Below are 19,959 nucleotides of genomic sequence, written 5' to 3'. Positions count from 1 at the left end.
TGGTTATGCATTTTGCAAGACAGTAATTCTTTATTTTATTACAAAAAAAAAAGGCCAACTCTGGAAGGCCAGATTAAATCATTCCTTTCACTTTTTAATGGGATTTGGATGAATAGAGTAAAATATGCACTTTGCATTCATTGATAGCATCTTTAGGTTGAGGTAATTGAGTCTTTTTTCCCTGACTGAATGAATAATGACTTCATCTGATCCTCAGTGAGGCCTGAAACTTAGACCGCCTTTGTCACAGTAGAAAGATCTGGGCTTTGAAACATGCTCTACTTCCCTGGCTTAATTTTTCTTCATTTTAATCCAAAACCCTATTTTTCTCAATAATTCAAGCATAAACTACGTAGTAGTGAAGTAGCGGAAATCGCATGGTATTTGTCCTCCTTGTGCTGCTTTTTAAATGGAGCTGATAAATCAGCCACTGAGGGCTGAGCTGCCTCATTCTCAGGAGGAAAGCCAGGCAGGGGACTTGTCAGGACTCTTGAATACTGATCCTTTCACACTGCTCACTCTCCAGGGAAGTAGTCACTTTACTGTTCTGGTGCAAGACCTGAAGATGGGAAGGACTAAGCCGGCTTGGGGGTAGCCTCCCATGATTTAGAGGGCTCTGAGACAGTCCATCTGCTGCGAAGAACTAGAGCACATGTGCTTAGGGGGAACTTAAACCTGAGAGTCGTCAGTCTCCACAGAGACTGTTGACATGAACTGCTGTGTGCTGTGCAGCATGCCATGTCTGTCCCGTTTGTCACCATCAAAGTGAGGTGATGCTGTGTGAGTCAGACGTGTAGTTATTGTTTGAGAGTTCTTGTTTAGGCCTCTTGCATAGTCATGGCAGGGCCGGAAGCCCCTGAGTGAGCGAGAGCATGCTGCAGATGTGCTAGGCTCTGCTCCACTCACTGCCCTCTGCAGCCTGGGACACTAATGTGGGTGCACACTCCAGCTCTCCTGGTCAGTGCTGCTGATTTCTGTAGTGCTTTCAAAGACCATGATGGATTTACCAACATAGTTCAGACACAAACCTGGACAGAAAAGAACACTGTGTTTGGATATTTCTCTTTTGTAAGACATGTAGTACTAGTGTTCATTTGTTTTTCTTGGTAGACTCTTGCAGATAAAAAGGAATTCTCATAATTATTGTCATAACCTTAGCGTCTAGCACACAGGTGTAGGAGGCATGTAATCACTTGTTTAATTCGTTTTCCTTACAAAGATTTAATGAACTTTCTGAGAAACTTGTTCCTCTTTCTTTCTAGCAATGGCTTCTCATGGTCTCATAAGAGTTTGTGACAAATTTTAACCAAAACTAGATCTAAACTAATTATGAGCTGTGGGAAAAAGCTAATTTTCTGAGTAGTTCAGCTAATTCTCAATTTTTTTTACATTTAGGAGCTAGTGTTTTATTTTCTTTTATTTTTTAATTAACATTTGTTGGTTATTTTCTCCCCCCTCCCCCCCTCCATTTTTCTCTCCTTTCTTCTCTCCCTGCCACAACCCCTTTCCCTGATTCCCTTTATTTTTTAAAAAAAAACTATGCCAGGTTCAGGGTGGCAGGGAGATTCTTAGCCTGATAGAATTCAGTCTGCTGATCACACCGCCTGAGTCAGGTATCCCAGTGGCCAGTGGCTATGACCTCATTTCAGTATTGTGTATGTGCCCAATAACCTAGCTCCTCCAACCACCATTACTCAATGGATAGAGTTTGGTGCTGGACCAGATGCAATGGCTCATTCCTGGTTTTTAATATTTTGGAAGTAGAAGCAGGAGGATCAAAGTTAGGAGTCACCCTGTCTATGTAGGGAGTTTCAGGTCAAGCAGGGCTGCATAACCAGATCCTGATTTTTAAAAATTAATTAATTAATTAATTAATTAAAAATTTTTTTTTTAGGTTAGTCCCCAAAGTCACACATCTTCTCTGAAGAGTAGTTACTGGGTCCAAAGTGAATGTATAACAGTGAACACAATGTGCCTGCTAGACTTAGAGTTATGTGACACTGTGCACAGCATTGCTGAATGCATAACAGTGAACACAGTATGCCTGCTAGACTCACAGTCATATGACACTGTGCACCGCATTGCCTCCCTCCCTGCTAGACTTAGAGAGCTGTGCCATATGACACTGTGTACAGACACAGTGTTGTTTCCTTCTCAGAGCCCAGCCAAGAAGCTACTGAGAGGTCCTTATTGTACAGTAAGAAGCTGAGGGCCGGCCTGGGCTATACCCTTCAGAGGTAGAGTCCAAATCCAAGTGAGCAGGCTTCATTCAGGTCAGTAGCCTCTGCTGCTGTGTTGTGTGCCTTCTATTCTCCCTCTCCTGTTGCTGCTTCTCTGTGTTAACCTCAAGCAGCACCCCTTCCTGCCCACACGTGGAACTACACTTTGCTCTTTAGGGGTGAAGTGGGAAACCATCCACAGAAATTGCCAGAGCTCAAAATTGAAGTTGTGCATTTCAGAACAGCCAGGTTAGGTTCTCTTTACTTTTTAGGGCAAGGGCTATCTGGGTATCAATGCTCCCTGTTTCCAAAATCAAGGAGAAATGATTGCTTGCTTTGGTGTAATTTGCCTTATATTTATGTGCTCAGCTGGTAATCAATCCACATGATGAATTTCAGTGTAGTATGTCACACTGGAGGAATCAGAAGTGTGGGACTAGCATAAATTAAGCAATTTCCAATTCTAAACTGACCCCCATGGTTGATCTCTTTTTTTATAAGTCTGCAGAAATTTGCAGAATGGCTGGCACACACTATCCTATAAGTGGGGGAGTCTGGATCTGAGTGGAGGGTATCCAAGGGATACTTGAGAGTGACAACAGGGAAGCTCTCATGCTACAGAAGATGAACACTTTTGCTCACAGCGTTGCTGTGATGCAGCCCTGCTTTTGTGATTCTTGGTCTTGTCCTGATGGCATCTTCCTGTCGCACACAGCAGATGAAGCTGTGGGGGTTGGTTGTTCCCTGTGGTCTACCGTTTGCCATCACTCCTCCCTGAGAACTCGGTACAGGATACAGTACAGTTTTAGAAATCCTACCTAAATCTAGGAAAGGAGTGAGAAGAGAAAATCAAGAGTTTTGTGTTGAATTATTATAAAGACTATTACAGTCTTGTATCTTCTCAAGTCATCATTTTCATGTATTCTGATCAGGACACTAGAGATGGGTGCCAACTTGAGCATGTATTAATGCTACACTTTTTTTTGTTTTTTGTTTTTTTTAGGTTGGTTTATTGGACCTCGAACTCAATCAGCTGACAAAGGCGCTATTTCTGGCTTTAGTTGTTCTTTCTGTTGTTATGGTAACCTTACAGGGATTTGCAGGCCCATGGTACCGTAATCTTTTTCGGTTCCTCCTTCTCTTTTCCTACATCATTCCCATAAGGTATGTTTAAAATTAGAAGAACACAAATGTCTCATTTCATAATGTATGATTTTGCTGAAATTGTTTTATCATAGTGTGAAAGGGGTTACCCAGCCAAAACTACAGAGGAAGGGGCTGGGAACCCAGATGAATAGAGCAAGTTATCTGTAAGTGGAATTTAGAACACGATTAGTTTTGCTAGAGTTAGAGAAAAGTACCACTTTTTGTGCTTTTAACAGTGTTGTCTCAACAACAGCTGGAAAATGCCTCTCATTCAAACACAAATATGAATTCAGAAGAAAAAGCTAGCAAATTGCTGGTTGCTATCTTATTTCCAGTGCTCGAGGGCCTATGTGCATTGTTGACATTTGAAATTATCTACTTTTAAAAGCCAGGGCTAGTAGTGTTCACGTGTAATCCTTAGCCACAGCCAGGATGCTAAGGCCTGGTACATATCAAGACCCTGTCTCGGGAAACAAACAAAAAGGAAGGTCCCCACTGTTTAAGGAGAATCTGCTAGATCGTTCAGATTAGAAGAGATGCTTACCAAGGCAGTCTTCAAAAGGAACTATTTTTCAAAATGACAAGCAATGTAACTAGAGATTGGTGTGTAAGCAGTTAATATTCAATACCTCTCTAAAGATTCAAACAGCTTCAAAAATGGTGTCTTTACAAAGAGGTCCTTAGTGTGTGTGTGTTATGCTGACATGTATAAAAGACTTAGTGTGTGTGTGTTATGCTGACATGTATAAAAGACTTAGTGTGTGTGTGTTATGCTGACATGTATAAAAGACTNTGCTGACATGTATAAAAGACTTAGTGTGTGTGTGTTATGCTGACATGTATAAAAGACTTAGTGTGTGTGTGTTATGCTGACATGTATAAAAGACTGAGCTTTTTCCTGAGTAAACCTGTGACTCATGAATGAAGCCTGGATCTAGACTCATTGTCATTTGTAATGTCAGTTACAGATCCAGGCAAAAAGGCTCCTGTATGCAGCTGCCATTGCTGTTACCACCACACTTGTCATGTGCATAGTCCTCAGCTTTGATAACAGCCTCAAAGCCAGCCAGTTCCCCAGCTTTGTCTGTGGGAAGCCTTGCCTCATACTTAGGCTGGGCTTGCCTTTTCTCACCTCTCCAGGAATAACAAGACTATTTCCACATTAAGCTCTTCACACCTAGCTGGTACTGACCGTTAGTTCTTTGTCATTCAGACATCACCCAAGTACACCCCCTAGGCCTGAGGAAGGTCCCACCACACCATTCCAAGGCACTTGCTGCCTGCCATTGGCTGCCATTCTGTGTGGCTCTGTGCTGAGGCCTGTCTTCTTTGTTGGCCACTACTCTCCACCACCAAACTCTGTAAAGGGACACAGACTGTTTGAGCAAGTACTTTTGTATCCAGTGCCAGAGCCAGGTGACACAGTGGGCGAGAAGGGCTCCTGGACATACTGCTTTGGAAAGTTACATATGTACAAACCATCACAGATATCATGTATGCTCGTGTTGAATACCATATGTGAGCTCAAGGACAGATGTATGTCCCCAAATAGTGTAAGTGTGAAGTCGCGTGTGTGTTTTATTCAACAGTTATGACACAGTTTACTCAGATATGCAGACTCTTCAGGAAGCTCTTTGTTGATACACCTTCAGCCTGTGCATGCATGGGCTTGCAGTGATCCTAGCCTCTGTATCTTACCACCATCAACTGCCTTCTGCCTACCGTCCTTCTTCCCACTGTTTCCCTGACGTTCTTATGTATATAGTACCCACCCTCACTGGACATCAGCCAAGGAGGAAACTCACTTACTTAGTGTCAAAAGAAGAATGTGACTCCTGCTTACAAACTCCAGCTTAGGCCAGTCTTACATTACTGCCCAGTTAGCCACTCCTGAACCAGGCAGCACAGGTCCCAGGCAGAGGCTAGGACTTCTCAGTGCCTGGTAATAGAATTACAGGCTCTTTCCTATGGAAAAATGGTGCCAACTTCTAGACTTGTTGATAGACACTGTGAAATATAATCTCTCAAGTTATATTAGGCTATACATTTGTTTTTATCCGAGTTTAATGACAAAATATTTTAGGGCTTCTTCTGGAAGTTACCTCCAGATTTTTCACTGCACTTTATTTTTGCATGATGTAGTCAGTCATGAATGTTCCATGTGTGCTTAGAAAGTTTTCTATGTATTCTGTGGAGTGAGTTTTTGTACAGATGTCACTAGATAAGTCTTACAGGTTTTTAAAATCATCTATTTGCTTCCTTTTAAGGGAACTCTCCCTAACTCTATAAGCAGACGATCTCTCATCATAATTATGGTTTTATTCATTTCCCATGGTGCATTTGTGTGTTTTAAAGCTATGTTATTAAATGTTTACCGGCTTAGAATTGTTGTTTGTGTGAATGAGAAGGTTTTAGCAGTAGTGTGTGGCTGGGGAGTTTTGTTTTCCAGTCCTTTATGATCTTTACATTTATTACAGTTAAATGACTTGTCTGCATTTATTTTTACTTAATTTGTTTTCCATCTATATTTTGTACCCTTTGAATGTTTTAAAGTCCTTTTTTATCCTTGTATTTTTTTGTATTCTATCCTATTATTCTTGTAGAAGAGTTACCCTGCACATAATTTAAAAAACAAAACAAAACATTTCTTTGCTTTTCTTTAAAATGATTCAAGGACCTCAAAATATTTGGACTATAGCATCCTCTGTCTCATGATTATATGCCTACACACACACACACACACACACACACACACAGTGGTATTTACTTGTACTTAGGCTTCTGTTCTACACATCTGGCTATCATCCTTACTCATACTCGAGACTTGCATGCAACTTCTATGGCTTGACCTCCTCCATACCATTCTTTGGTGCCCATCATCACCCTGGCCACAGCTGGATAGTCAACACCTTACAAGCTAATCCCGCTTACCCTTTAAGCTGTCTCCCACTTATACAAGACAGACAGAAGGATATCCTGCTTACCAGGACAGACAGAAGGATGGGCTCTGAACAATGCCAGTGTCACTTACAGACACCTTTAGGGATTATGTTTGAAATAAGACTTGTTTTTTTTTATTACTTATGTCCTTTTTTGTTTTGTTAATAATTGAAACAATTGAGAAGCAACTATAGGTGGTGATGTAGGCCACAATCAATGCATCAAGCTCATTTGAACAATAGAAATGCACAAACGAATCAGTATCCTACCACCTTCATGTCCTTTCTCCCTTTATTTTAGCTGACTACTGGTTAGTTTGATGTTACCTGACCCAAGACTAGGGTCACCTGGGAAAGGAAGACTCCAATTGAGAAAATGCCCTCATCAGATTGGCTTGTAGGCAGGTCTGTTGGGCATTTTCCTGATTAATGATTAATTAATGTGTGAGGGCTCAAACACTTGTGGGTGGTGCCACCCTGAGCAGGTGACCGTGGACTGAATGATTAAACAAGCTAAATGAGCCAGTTAGCAGTGTTTCTCCATGGACAGGACTATAGTATATACCTCCAGGTTCCTGCTTGAGTTCCTGCCCTGACTTCCCTCCTTGGATTGTGATATGGACATGTAAGCCAAATAAACAAAAGCCAAGTTGCTTTTGGCCATGGTGTTTATCAGAAAGCATACCAAGACACTTGTTGACTCTCAGCTGTGGTCAGGGTGATGACAGGCACCAAAGCAGACAAAGAGGAAGAAGGTAAGTAAGTGTTGTGGCAGAGGAAGGGAGGGAGAGCCTAGGAAGGAAAGGACCACCTGCCTGCCTGCCTGCCTGCCTGCCTGCCTGCCTGCCTGCCTGCACTACCCATGGCCTGCTTTTGTCTGCTAAAGGAATGGCATTTCCCCATCTTCTTGAAGGGATTATAAAGATCTTCTTTCTTGTGTTCTTCCTTTCAGTTGATTTTTTAAAGCCTGTCTGTGATGTTACATTGAAGACTGCTTCTGTTTGAAAGTGGGAGAAAGGTTGAAGGGGCCTTTCTCCTTAGATCTGGGGCACTTCTGTGAGATCTGGACTGGAATTTATAGACTATCTCCATTGTCTCTGTCTTTAGGAAAATAACGACAGAAATGTTCTTGCCCCACTTTTCTTTTATTCATTTAATAAAATTATCTTAACAAAATTATGTCTTAGTAGAATTGTTGGAGCTAAAAGTGATTTCTGTTGGTTTCATATTTGAATAGTAACTTGGATTTATAGTGAAAATGGAAAATACCTAATAAGAAAATAAGTACAATGTATGTATGTATATATATATATATATAAAACTGTATATAACCTTTCATGTGTTTAGAACTGGGAGAATGACCTAGTTGGTTAAGGAAGTGAATTAGGCATGGTACTACACACCTATAACCCCAACAATGGACAGTAGAGAAAGGAAGACTCCTTGGGCTTGCTGGTCAGTCAGTTTTTCCAAACTCACAAGCTCCAAGTTCAATGAGAAATGTTGTCTCAGAAAATACAATGGAAAGTAATAGAGGAAGACATTCAGTGTCGTCTCTTTCCCCCTACAAGGACATACACACATGTGTGTCCACATGCACACATACACAAACACTCTTACCTTTTTATATGTTTAGATAACCATATAAATATGATTATGCACTTATACTTATCTTTCTGTATATATCTTTGCGCATACATATATGCATAAATCAGTGTACACTTCTCTGGTCAATTCTAGTCTCTATGGTCACCGAAAATATTTGCTAATAAAATGATAATACTGCCTACAATCTCTTATGCTCTAGTTTTTCAGTGAGTATGTTTAGCATGTTCATCTAGGTGTGCTGACCCTGACTACACAATTGTGCAGCCTTCCTTTGCTTTAGCTTACAATGAGCATGCTCACTTTAACACAACGACCCTACAGATCTTTGCATGCCTGCACCTGAGTTGTACCAACTACCCGAAGGAGTAAGAGCCATAGAAGCACAGGAGGCATTTAGAGAATTGTGCATTATCTTTAATAAAAACAAATTTGTTTTCCTGATGACAAGTTTCCATAAAATATGGATAACAATATATTTAAGTGTTTAAATGTGCTTTTGGACTTTTAAATTATGTTATTTTGCAAAATATGCAAATCTAGGAAGTAATTTTTTTCTCTAGTGTCCTAAGAATCAGAATTCAAGTTTACAAAAGTTAAGTATTTTATTAAAATTACTCAGTACAATGAAATATTTTTTAAGCTACTTGATAAAATTTACATTGTGTTTTTTGTTTGTTTTGTGGGGATTTTTTTAGATCATAATTTAATTACAACATTTTTGTCGTCCAAAGAGAAATATCATGTATGTAGCTTTTATTGTAAGTCTAAAATGAGTATATGTCCCTTTGCATGTCCCCTAACAGGAAGATACCAGCAGAATTGTTAACACATCAACATATCCAGGGTCATGTGTTTGCTGTTCCTTGTCTGTTTTCTTAAGAGGCTTTAGAGTGCCCATTTTTTAATTGATAACCCAAAACCAAGTTCTCAGTGCTGAGTCAGAGAGACTTTTGCTTCTGCATAAGGCATACATGATCAAGAGAGGCAAAAATGCTGTTAGACAAAGAGATAATTATATCCCTTCTGAGGCACACTTAAGAACCTCTTTTTCAAGCAATGCCTTTCCTAAAGCACTGAAATGCAAGGGCTGTCTGTAGGTTGTGGAGACATAGTTTTTGTTTCAGAGCATGTGGGAGGCTCATCAGAGAAATTCCTAGAACCTGTGGACTGAAGACTGGATGGCAACATCTGCACCCTGAAGGCTGCCATCAAAGGTGCCAGGTTGTATTGGTGCAGAGTTGTACTAGGGTTAGCAGTGAACTCTCCCCAAAAGAAAGTTCTTAGCAATTTCTGCCAGTTATTGTCAGTTCTGAATGGTTTTATGGTTGTTTGGTTGGTCTTCTTATCCAACAACTCTTCTCCCTGAGATGGGGTGAGTTCTCACATTGGAGTCAGTAGTGACTCTTAGACACTGAGTAGCTCTGATACAGTCGTAGATTCTGATACTTCCACTCCCATCTCCGCTTTGAAGTGTCCTCAGCCTTGTTTCAGTAGGTCTGCGTTAGCTCTTCTCATCCCTGTGACCAGTACATGCACGCACATCCACGGAGAATGTTTATCTCATGTATGTATGTATCAGCATACACTATTTTAGTTTTGTAGTGGTTTAAAATACTTGCTTATAAAATAATGGTAATACCATCATTATTATATACCATCAGTACTATATGTTACAGCAACCTTTTGAACATTAGATGCTTGCTTTTACTATATTTGGAGTATTTTGGTTTTCTTTTAATTTATAGTCATTCTGCATACTTATGGGATAAAGTAGAATGCTGTGTAGCATACTCTACATGGGTGAGTGTTTTTGCATGGTTAACTTCTTGTTTTTCTCAAGAACGCTGCATGCATGTTTGCTATGAAAACATAATGTGGTTTTTTGTTTTGTTGCTTTATACAGTTGAAATCATATTGATTACCACTTTACAACCTTGCATCTTATGTTTAACATGGCTTCATAGACTCATCCATCCTTATACCTTGCTATCCTTATTTATGACTGTACCACTGAACATGTGTCCAATATTCCATTGACAAACTTTAGGGTGTTCCATTGTTACTCTACACATTGATCAATACGCTTGTGAGCATCTGGTATTGAAGTCTAGGAACGGAGTTCCTTGACTCTGTATTTGTCTGTGACTTTGCTGTGTTTGTTAATATTGCCAGTATTTATCTGAGTGTCGGTACCCAGTTAGTATACCATTATCAATTTAGACCAGTGTGGTTCTCAGCCTTCCTAATGCTGTAAACTTTTAATACAGTTCCTCATGTTGTGGTGACTCCCAACCATAAAATTCTTTTTGTTGCTGCTTCATAACTATAATTTTTCTATGGAGGGAGGGTCATTTTGACCTTCCCTCCCACAAGGGGTCATGACCCATAAGTTGAGAACCAGTGATTTCGAATTTCTTTTGTGAACTTTTGTAGTCCTTTGTTGTGGTCTTCTGGACAGTTATGTTTTACATTCCTATTTTGCTGACATCTTTCTCTATAGCTTGACTTTTTTTTTTTTAACCCAAGAAAAGTTTCTAATTTTACCTTGTTAAATATAAATGAATATTGTCAAACTGTGTACCAAGATATCTTCTTCCTCTGCTCTGAGACCCTGTTCTCCTCTCACTGTCTGCTGCATCTGAGCGTTCGACCACTGAAAGTGATTTCATCCTCTTGTGATGGCGGGACTTGAACTCAGACTTTCACGCACACGTACATTCTACCACAGATAGACTCCAGCTCAAGGAGGTTGGGGTAGGGTGTGAGGGTTGTGGCAGAAAGACAAAGGTTTGAACCCAAGGCCTTGCCTATGCGAGACAACTGATTTTTTTAAACTAGTGTTTGATAGAGTTTTCAGATCCAGAGTTTCAATTTATTGTCTCAGCATCCTTTGTAAAATAAGAAGAAAGCCTCTTTCCCAGAGGTTTGGTATCATCTGTGTCATGTGCACCTGCCTGCCTCTGACGCAGTGGCAAGCTAATGAACATTCCCTCAGAACTTGGCAGCCTTCCTCACAGGCCTTTCCTCCTCCTAGTTCTGAGGTTTCGTTTTGCTTGGTTATGAATCAGCTATATCTCTTGCTGTTTTCATTTTTCTGTTGAATTTAATATTTGATTAATTGGTATCTCATGTTTGCAAATACATTTAGTACCTTATTAGACTTTTGACTTAATTGTGGTACTTCTAAAATGTTTAAAATTGCATGTGTGTTTGTTTGGATCATGCATGCCATAGTCTGAGTATTGAAGTCCTAGAACAACTCATAGGAAGTGGTTTCCACCATCCACCGTGTCCTAGGGGTCCATCTCAGTTTCCAAGCTTGCAGTACATGCACTTTGATCTGATCCATCTAGCTTGGCTTAAGGTCTACCTTCTGTTGAAACCTTGGCTGACCACTGGAGTGATGATCAAGTCAACCTTTAGTAAGAGATTACAGAACTACCATGTGCTAAAATTAGGAACAGATACACGTAACACCTAACATTAAGCATGTTAACTTGACTTCCTTCATCAGAGAATGTAGCAAGATGAGTTGTCAGGAGTTTACGCTAACTAGATTATACATACATAAGTACGTAAGCAGAAAGGTTGGTCTCCGTTGGCATTTGGTGGTGCACTGAATACTGGAAAAGGTGAAGCTGGATTTTGAGTTCTAGACCTGGACAATGCATTTACGTGGGCTTGGTGGCACAGGACTGGACTTCTAATATTTTAGCTACAGGAGTTCAAGGAAGGCCTACCTAAGCCACAAAGTAAATTGAAAGCTAACAGGCCATTTACAGACCTTGACTAAAACCAGAGAGATTGTTAGGGACTGTGGGTGTAGCACAGTGGTAGAGCACTTTGAGTAGGAAGTGGAGAAGTTGGCATGTTGACCTGTTGTCCTCCTGTTCACTCACAGTTGTTTTTATTTATTTAAGGTTAGCAGTGCTGATCCAAAGCTCAAGAGGGTTCAACTGGTCCTGGAGATGACAGCCTTAGCTACAATATGGTGCACAGACAGTTCAGCAGGGAAAGCCTTTGATGCTGGCTGCTCTGCCCATAGTATAGCATCAGAATAAGAGATGCAGGAAGATTTCAGATAAAACACCTGTGTACTTCACCCATCTAAGGGTCTTTATAGAAATGTGTTTTGTTGTTGTTGTTGTTACTGTTGGGGTTTTTTTGTTTTGTTTTGTTTTGTGTGTGTGTGTTGTGGTGGTGTTTTGTTTTTTTTTTTTTGTTTTTTTTTTCTTTCTCAGATTAGAATTGGCATGTGAATTATTTCAGGTAAATTTGTTCCCCAATGAGAATTGTGCATATTTCCCAGGCTGGCTAGGGACTGGGCTCACCTGGCAGTGATAAGTGCTAAGGTTTAATTGTAACAAATTAGAACTTAAATATAGCAAGCATCCTGGGGCCTAAATGCATTGTATTGTGTATTTTGGGGAAAATGCACTGGAAATTTATTCAGACTCTGAGTTTCTTCTTCAAGTATTTGTAGCTGTGAGATTAGACTGTACAAAAATAAACCATCATGAAGGCAGTCTTATCATCTTGAAATCCACCTCATGTTTGTCAGTATTGCACATGGAAACATTTATATATATATTCCTATGGCAACATCCATGAAAGGCTTACTTAGACAGTCAGTTTTTCATAGTGAATGATAGTAAATATCATACCATGTCCTGCTCACTGGACCATCTGGGAACAAGTGCTTCTACCTGCAACGGGCCTCTGTGTAAGAGTGTCCCAGGCACTTAGTCAGCAGAAGAGTGGCCTTGCTACTATGTGACATGTCTCTGCTCATATGATCCATGAAGTAAGGAGCATGTCAGAGCTGGCATGCCCCTGGGTACAGGCCTGTGTTTAGAAACTGTCCGGGCAGGGCATCACTAAGACGTAAATTCAGTGCAGTGTTACTCTTCGGCCATAGAGTTTAGATGCCTTTAGAGACTTAGCACTTAAAGCAAATTATCCTTTAGCATTTGACCAGACTCACAGCATCAGTCATGGTACATGTGGAGCTGTAATTCCTGTGTAGAAGTGTTTTCTTAGTTGACTTGTATTCAGATGAATTTCTGTTCTCCGTTCTTTACACCTTTCTGTTGTCCTCTTTGCCACTACAACTACTGCTATGTATGTTCTTTGCAGGCTGTGGTATTCAACCTAAAGTGGTCCCAGAGGGTTTACGTATTTACAATATAATACTCTATGAACTAATACATCCTTGTGATTGGTTAAGAGCACTAAGTGCTCATGGTCTGGAAAGAGCTGTGCCAAGCAAGTTTGCAGATGCTTCTTTGGCTCTCCCACCAAACTTGTGAGGGCTGTCAGCCGGAGCACAGCGCAGCGTGACACTTTCCCGGACCACTTAACCAAAACCCCAAAGAACCCAATACTCAGGCAAGTCAGGAGCCAAGTGATCTGAAGAACGGAAAAACTAGACACGAGTCAGATCTCAGTGCTGTGTGCTGGATATGTGTGTCGTCCCTTCCTGGCTCACCTCACCTGCTCAATTCCCTCCCAACTTCTGGGTTTGTTTCAACAAGGGCTGTGGTCTTAATTCTCTCTCTTGTTCGTAAGGAATATGTTTTTTCAGCCCAGTTCAAATAAGAATCCAAAGGGAATGTTTTGCATTTCCTCTTTTAATCTTACCTTCATCCTAAACCCCCTAGAAGGTACTGTGATGTCACACCTATTGACAGAGACATCCCTCACACTTCACACATACAGATTTACCAGCTTCTCACAGATCCTAGTATATCCAAGGGACCACTGTGGCACAGAGACTTGGCGAAAATGTTTCTGGTAGTTCTGAATTGTGGACCCACACAGTGGTGACCTGTACTGTGGCCACTGGTCCTTCCTAGAATGCCAGTTTCTGTCCCTCCAGTTTAAGGATTGTTGCCAGTTAGTAGTTTGCTTTACTCTTTTAACAAACGATGTGGAGGTACAGGCTGGAGAGATGTACACAGGTGACTGCCAATTAACAGCTTTCCTCCCAATTCCCATGATTTTTTTTATTTCAAAAATATTTTAAAAGTCAGTGTAATATTAATACTAAGAAGCAGCACAAAAGATAGTCTGTACATCGCCATTGGTAAAAATATTTTATGAGCATTGGTTAAAAAAAAAAAAGGTAGACTATTAGGAATATAGAATTCAGTAAAACATTTAAAAAAAAAATCCTGACCAAGAGTTCTAGTTAAAGAATTGTTCAACACAAGAAAATCCTTTACTACAATGCGTTACATTAGTAACGAAAAGGAAGAATGTTATGATAATCTTACCTTTTTTTTCCTTTCTTTTTTTAATTAGGTATTTTCTTCATTTACATTTCCAATGCTATCCCAAAAGTCCCCCAAACCCTCACCCCCCACTCCCCTACCCACCCACTCCCACTTCTTGGTCCTGGGGTTCCCCTGTACTGAGGCATAAAAAGTTTGCAAGACCAAGGGACCTCTCTTCCCAATGATGGCCAACTAGGCCATCTTCTGATACATATGCAGCTAGAGACACGAGCTCTGGGGAGTACTGGTTAGTTCACTTTGCCCCTTCTCAGAATTGGGAACAAAACACCCATGGAAGGAGTTACAGAGACAAAGTTTGGAGCTGAGACGAAAGGATGGACCATCTAGAGACTGCTATACCTGGGAATCCATCCCATAATCAGCCTCCAAACGCTGACACCATTGCATACACTAGCAAGATTTTGCTGAAAGGACCCAGATATAGCTGTCTCTTGTGAGACTATGCCGGGGCCTAGCAAACACAGAAGTGGATGCTCACAGTCAGTTATTGGATGGATCGCAGAGCCCCCAATGGAGGAGCTAGAGAAAGTACCCAAGGAGCTAAAGGGGTCTGCAACCCTATAATTCCTATGATTTTTAAGGTGTGAACTTTATGCATAGATTAATGAAGTTATACTTATTTGATACTTACTACCTTAGACACTTGCTACTGGATGATTCCTCAAGATTGTTTATTCAGAATTATATTTATTAAAAGGTTATGTAGCAGAGGACTGCCTTGTCTGGCCTCAGTGGGAGAGGATGTTCTTAATCCTGTAGAAACTTGATGCCCCCAGGGAAGGGGGATGCTGATGGGTGAGGCAGGTGTGGGTGGGTGGGTGGATAGGTGGAGGAGCACAGTTTCAGAAACCAAGGGGTGGGGGACCAGGAAGGGGGCAACATTTGGAATGTAAATAAATAAAATTTAGTAAAAACAGGTTGGACCTTGTGAATTACCATGTTGCTACGTCATGAATGGTTGGCAAATAGCAGTTTCATCTCCATGGTTTTCACCAGCAGTTCTCAACCTTCCCAGGTTTGCAGCTCTTAATGCACTTCCCCATGTGTGCTGAATCCACCATAACATTATTTTTGTTCCTACTTCATAATTGTCACTTTGCTGCTGTTATAAATGATAATGTAAGTATCTGATATGCAGAATATCTGATACGTGGCCCATTTGAAAGAGTTGTTCAACCCCCTAAAGGGGTCTCAGCCAGCAAGTGGGAAACTGCTGGTTTACACAACCTTGTCCACTGAGCTTCCATAGGTTAACTAGGTGAATTGACCCAAACAGGTGTGCTGCGACCATTTCCTTCAGTGGACAGTTTTACAGTGCTTTCTTGTGCAGCCACTTTTTAATTAAAGCCTGGAAGACCCTCCAAAGTCCATCTATTATAGTCCTGTACTGTAAGATGCAATCACAGCAAAGTTGTCCCAGGAACAATGACCCCTTACATGCGTTAACCTTACAGATTAGAACTGTGCAATACTAAAACCTCACTAAGAAGCACCGTGACCACTCCGGAGGCCTCAAGCCCCATTTCACACAGTATTCCTTCCATGATTCCCTAAGCATAGGCATTTCCCTCTTTAAGCCCACAGTTCTCTGGGTGTTAATTGGATGCTGAGAACCATTTGCCTGCTTCTCTTCTAGCTCATGCTGTAACTCATGCAGAAGGAATTATCTACCCAACTATCATCTGAAAACATTATCTAGAGTATAAAAGCATATTTTGAGTTAAATATACACAGATCTGTTAAAGTCTAAAATCTAATATTATTTATTCCTATATAAATTAAAGTTATATATAAGTACATTCAGATGAAACCATGGATGTGGACATGTTATATAGGTGTGGAAGCATTGACCATCATGATGGTTTTTCTTGGCAGTCTGCGAGTAAACTTGGATATGGGCAAAGCAGCATATGGATGGATGATTATGAAAGATGAGAATATCCCTGGTACAGTTGTTCGGACCAGCACAATACCAGAAGAACTTGGACGCCTGGTGTACTTACTGACAGACAAAACAGGTATTGTTCATATCTGTTTGTCTTTCAATGTACCAGATAACATCACAAATATTTCATTTGCACATGAGCACATGTATATGTGTCATAACTGCTTGCTAGATCTATAGGTGTCTAGACTCGACTTTTGAGAACTATTTATACGATTGAGTCTCTGTCCTTTGGTGTGAAGACACTGAGCAGTGTCCTCACAATCAGCGACATGGAACTGTGCTGTAGCTTTAAATCACTTATTTTTGTATTTTGAATCTTCTAGAATCTCATGTATTTTTTTTTTCTTGCTGCTACTACATGTCTCTATAGTGGCTTAAGAGCAAGACATGTATTTCTGTACTGTAGGTGACCCTTGAGCTGTTGGAAGCATTGGAAACGTGTTGTAGCACTCTCCTGCATGGATCATCACACATGACTATCCCGCTCTGTAGCTCATTTTTATGTTGTTCGTATTTTGTGATTTTATTAGAGTTCTTAATCTCTAATGTACTAAATAAAAGATGATTTAAATTCTAGTAATTGTTAGTGAACTAGAAATAAAAGCTTATATGCATAACAGATTACATATATAGCATAATTACATACATCGCATAAATAAAACATGTTCCAAACACAATTCAGCATCACCTTTAAGTAATGTTAGTAGTTAAACTACAAAGAATACAGATGAGCTTACAACATAACTGAAAGTTGTTGTAAAACTCTTTCGATTTGCAAAAAGGTAAGAGATAGAAGTAAGCATATAAATGGGAAAGAACACATATTTATAGGTGTGAGAACCAAGGCGGTCAATTAATGTCTTTAAAATATAGGGAACCAACAAAATGGCAAGTTTAAAGTTCAAATATTCTACTTACAAATATTCCACTTGCAAGGTGTAAGTGAAAATGCACCAGAAAATAAAATTCCTATAACGTGCATTAATGAAACGTGTGGTTGCGAGCTTGAGGACCTGGGTGGATGGGTGTGAAAAAAGAACAACTGGACATTGCTGATGAATGTAACTGAAGACTTTGATAAATATGAATTCAATATTTATTATGCTGGTGTCAACTCTCCTGGGGAATTTGGAAGTTTAGTGTAACTGGGGGTCCAGTTTGGGGATTTTTATTTCGATTTCGGTACAGTACCGTGAAGAACTTCAGACATGGGATGCTCACAAGTACAAGTGGCTCATTCAGAAATAAGAGGACACTGCTTCAAGAGTAGACTGAGGGAGTACACCTGTAGTTTCCTCTCCCAGTTCCAGTGAGTGACAGGAAGTTTGCCAAAGACAATGCAATGCTAGCAAAAGCATACACTATTCCAAAACTAAAAAGAGCTAGAGGGAAGAGGAAGTCAGTACAAAGCATCCTGAAGCTCAAGATGACTGCTAGGATGAATCAAACAGAGAGAAGAGTTCTCCAGACCAGAGTCCTGGAGAGAGGGGCGACTACATAGCCAGTATGCCTGTGTAGGCAGGTAGCCATCAGAAACCAGCCACTGCACATGTGTGCACTGCTGTACTGGCTAAAAGTACCCATTGCTGTGAGCTGCTTTCTCTGCTGATAGGGACACGAAGACCAGAATCTCCAGAGTCAAATCAGAATAACAGTCTGAGCAAAAGAACACAGAGCTGAGAGACTCTTCTGGAGAATGTTTAGTCCTTAAGAGAGCTTAGTTTAGTGTAATGGGTAAGCCTAGCATCCTGTGTCCCAATGTCAGTTAAGGCACTTAAAGTGAAAAAAAAAAAACAACCAGAATGTCACAGATGGTATAAAGTAGTCTGGATTAAGTTCAAACAGTTCGCAAGATCCAAATTATATAATTTTTAAAACCTGAAACCCTTAAAGAAGACCTAATTCCATTAATAGGCATGATACCTGTAACCAGGCTTTCTCAGTTTAATAAGATAAAGTAGAAGTCCTACTTGCTTTGAACTGTGATGGTATATACAACATTATGAATGGATTTTAGCTGTAGCATCAAAATTATGTGTTGTACTTCTCAGTAGTTATTCTCCTACTTTTTCCCTCCCAAAAGAAATGTCTGCGTGTCTGTAAGCAGTCAGGGGAGTGTGAGAGACTGCTGATAATGTTGCTTCAGTTAACAAAAGGAAAGCTGTCTAGTTAGAATACACAGAAACTAAAGTTTGTTAAAGTAGAATCTAGGGCCACCTGGTGCTGTACTCCTGTAACCAAGAGGCAACCAGGAGAGACCTGAGTTGAAGGCTAGCCTGGACTACAAAGTGAAATGCTGTCTCAAAAATTAATTTTAAAAATAAATAGAGAAGTGTGGGGTGTTTGTACTGTTCAGAGCCCCACTCAGCAGTGAGAACAAACGATAACTATGTGCATAGAAAGATTTTAAATCACAGTGATGAAGGACTAAGAGACACAGAAGGAAAAACAAAGTTTGTAACGTTTGTCAGTCCTAAGAGTGTTAAAGCAAACAATTAATCCACTTAACACTTAAAGAAAAATAACCAATCGCGTTTTTTTTTTTAAAGAAAGGAAAGAAGGAAGGAAGGAAGGAAGGAAGGAAGGAAGGAAGGAAGGAAGGAAGGAAGGAAGGAAAAATAGTCATGGAGGTAACTAGGGATTGAAAGAAGACTGGCTTCTCCCTGAACATCAAACAAGATAGACTCTAAGAAGCACTATTTCAGAGAGCAGAACAGGTTCCTAATAGAAGGTTGAATTTTAGATACATATACACTTTAAAGGCCTCAGTATATAAGCACAAAGTGATGGATGCAGGAGAAAATTACAGTATCTGCTGTCGCAGAAGGAAATTTTAGCATCACTTTAAGTAGTTGATCATCCAAGCAGATATCCAAGTGGTCAACCAAATGAAAGTCCAAATAGCCCTGATCTCATGGGATAGACTGGCTTCTGTGTCTGCCATCCAGAGAATACATGTTTTCCTGTAGTGTGTAGGTGGGTGGGTGGGGTGGGGGGAGCTTAGACAATCTCAGTGAACTCCAGGCAGTGGCTGTACCTACTCACAGTAAAACAGCAGAAATGGTGAAAGTTAGGAACACAGTGGAGGTAGCCAATAGAATCATCAGAAATAGTAAATAGTTAGGAGTACAATAGAAAAACCAAACAGAATCACGTGCTGTCTTTACCTGCAGGATGTTCAGGAACTTGTGTTTTTCAATAAAAGAGGAGACTGGGCTTTGTAATATATACCTTTAGTTCCAGCACTCTGAGGCAGAGACAGGCAGGTCTCTGTGAGTTTGGGGCCATGCTGATCTACACAGTGAGTTCCAGACATCTAGGACTACATAGAAAAACCCTGACTCAAAAAGAGTAGAGAATAAAGGTTGGCCAATCTTAAGAGCAGTGAAAATCAAAGACAGAAGAAGATCCAATCCAGAATTGCTCCTGTCTAGGGAGAGCACAGGGACAAGGAGTGGAGAAGGGGCTGAGGGATGGGCCGTCCAGGGACTGCCCCACCTTGGGGGGTCCATCTCATGTGTAGCCACCAAACCCATACACTTGCTATGCTGGGAAATGCTTGCTGACAGGAACCCGATGTAGATGTCTCTGAGAGGCTCTGTCAGAGCTTTATGGATGCAGATGGGGATGCTTGCAGCCAGATATCAGACTGAGCACGAGAACTCCAGTGGAGGAGTTGGGGGAAGGACTGAAGCAGCTGAAAGGGTTTGCAATCCCATGGGAGGAACAACAGTATCAACCAACCAGACCCCCAGAGCTCCCGGGAACTAAACCACCAACCAAGCTGTATATGTGGCAGAGGA

At 40.6% G+C, this 19,959-nt stretch overlaps 1 protein-coding gene across 5 annotated transcripts in view; it reads left to right on the top strand.

The window, feature by feature from the left end:
• Window positions 1-19,959, top strand: part of Atp9b (ATPase phospholipid transporting 9B (putative)) — a 188,450-nt gene that overhangs the window by 114,228 nt on the left and 54,263 nt on the right. For all 5 annotated transcript variants that reach the window (XM_029472075.1, XM_029472074.1, XM_021150340.1 and 2 more), the window contains 2 exons: window positions 3,223-3,383; window positions 16,084-16,226. In XM_029472075.1, the coding sequence (XP_029327935.1) occupies window positions 3,223-3,383; window positions 16,084-16,226 (304 nt within the window). The remainder of the gene's footprint in view (window positions 1-3,222; window positions 3,384-16,083; window positions 16,227-19,959) is intronic.

This window comes from Mus caroli, chromosome 18 (assembly GCF_900094665.2).
Source record: "Mus caroli chromosome 18, CAROLI_EIJ_v1.1, whole genome shotgun sequence".
Taxonomy (NCBI): Eukaryota; Metazoa; Chordata; class Mammalia; order Rodentia; family Muridae; genus Mus; species Mus caroli.
The sequence above is the reverse complement of the archived record's forward strand: the minus strand, read 5'-3'. Positions and strand labels throughout refer to the sequence as shown.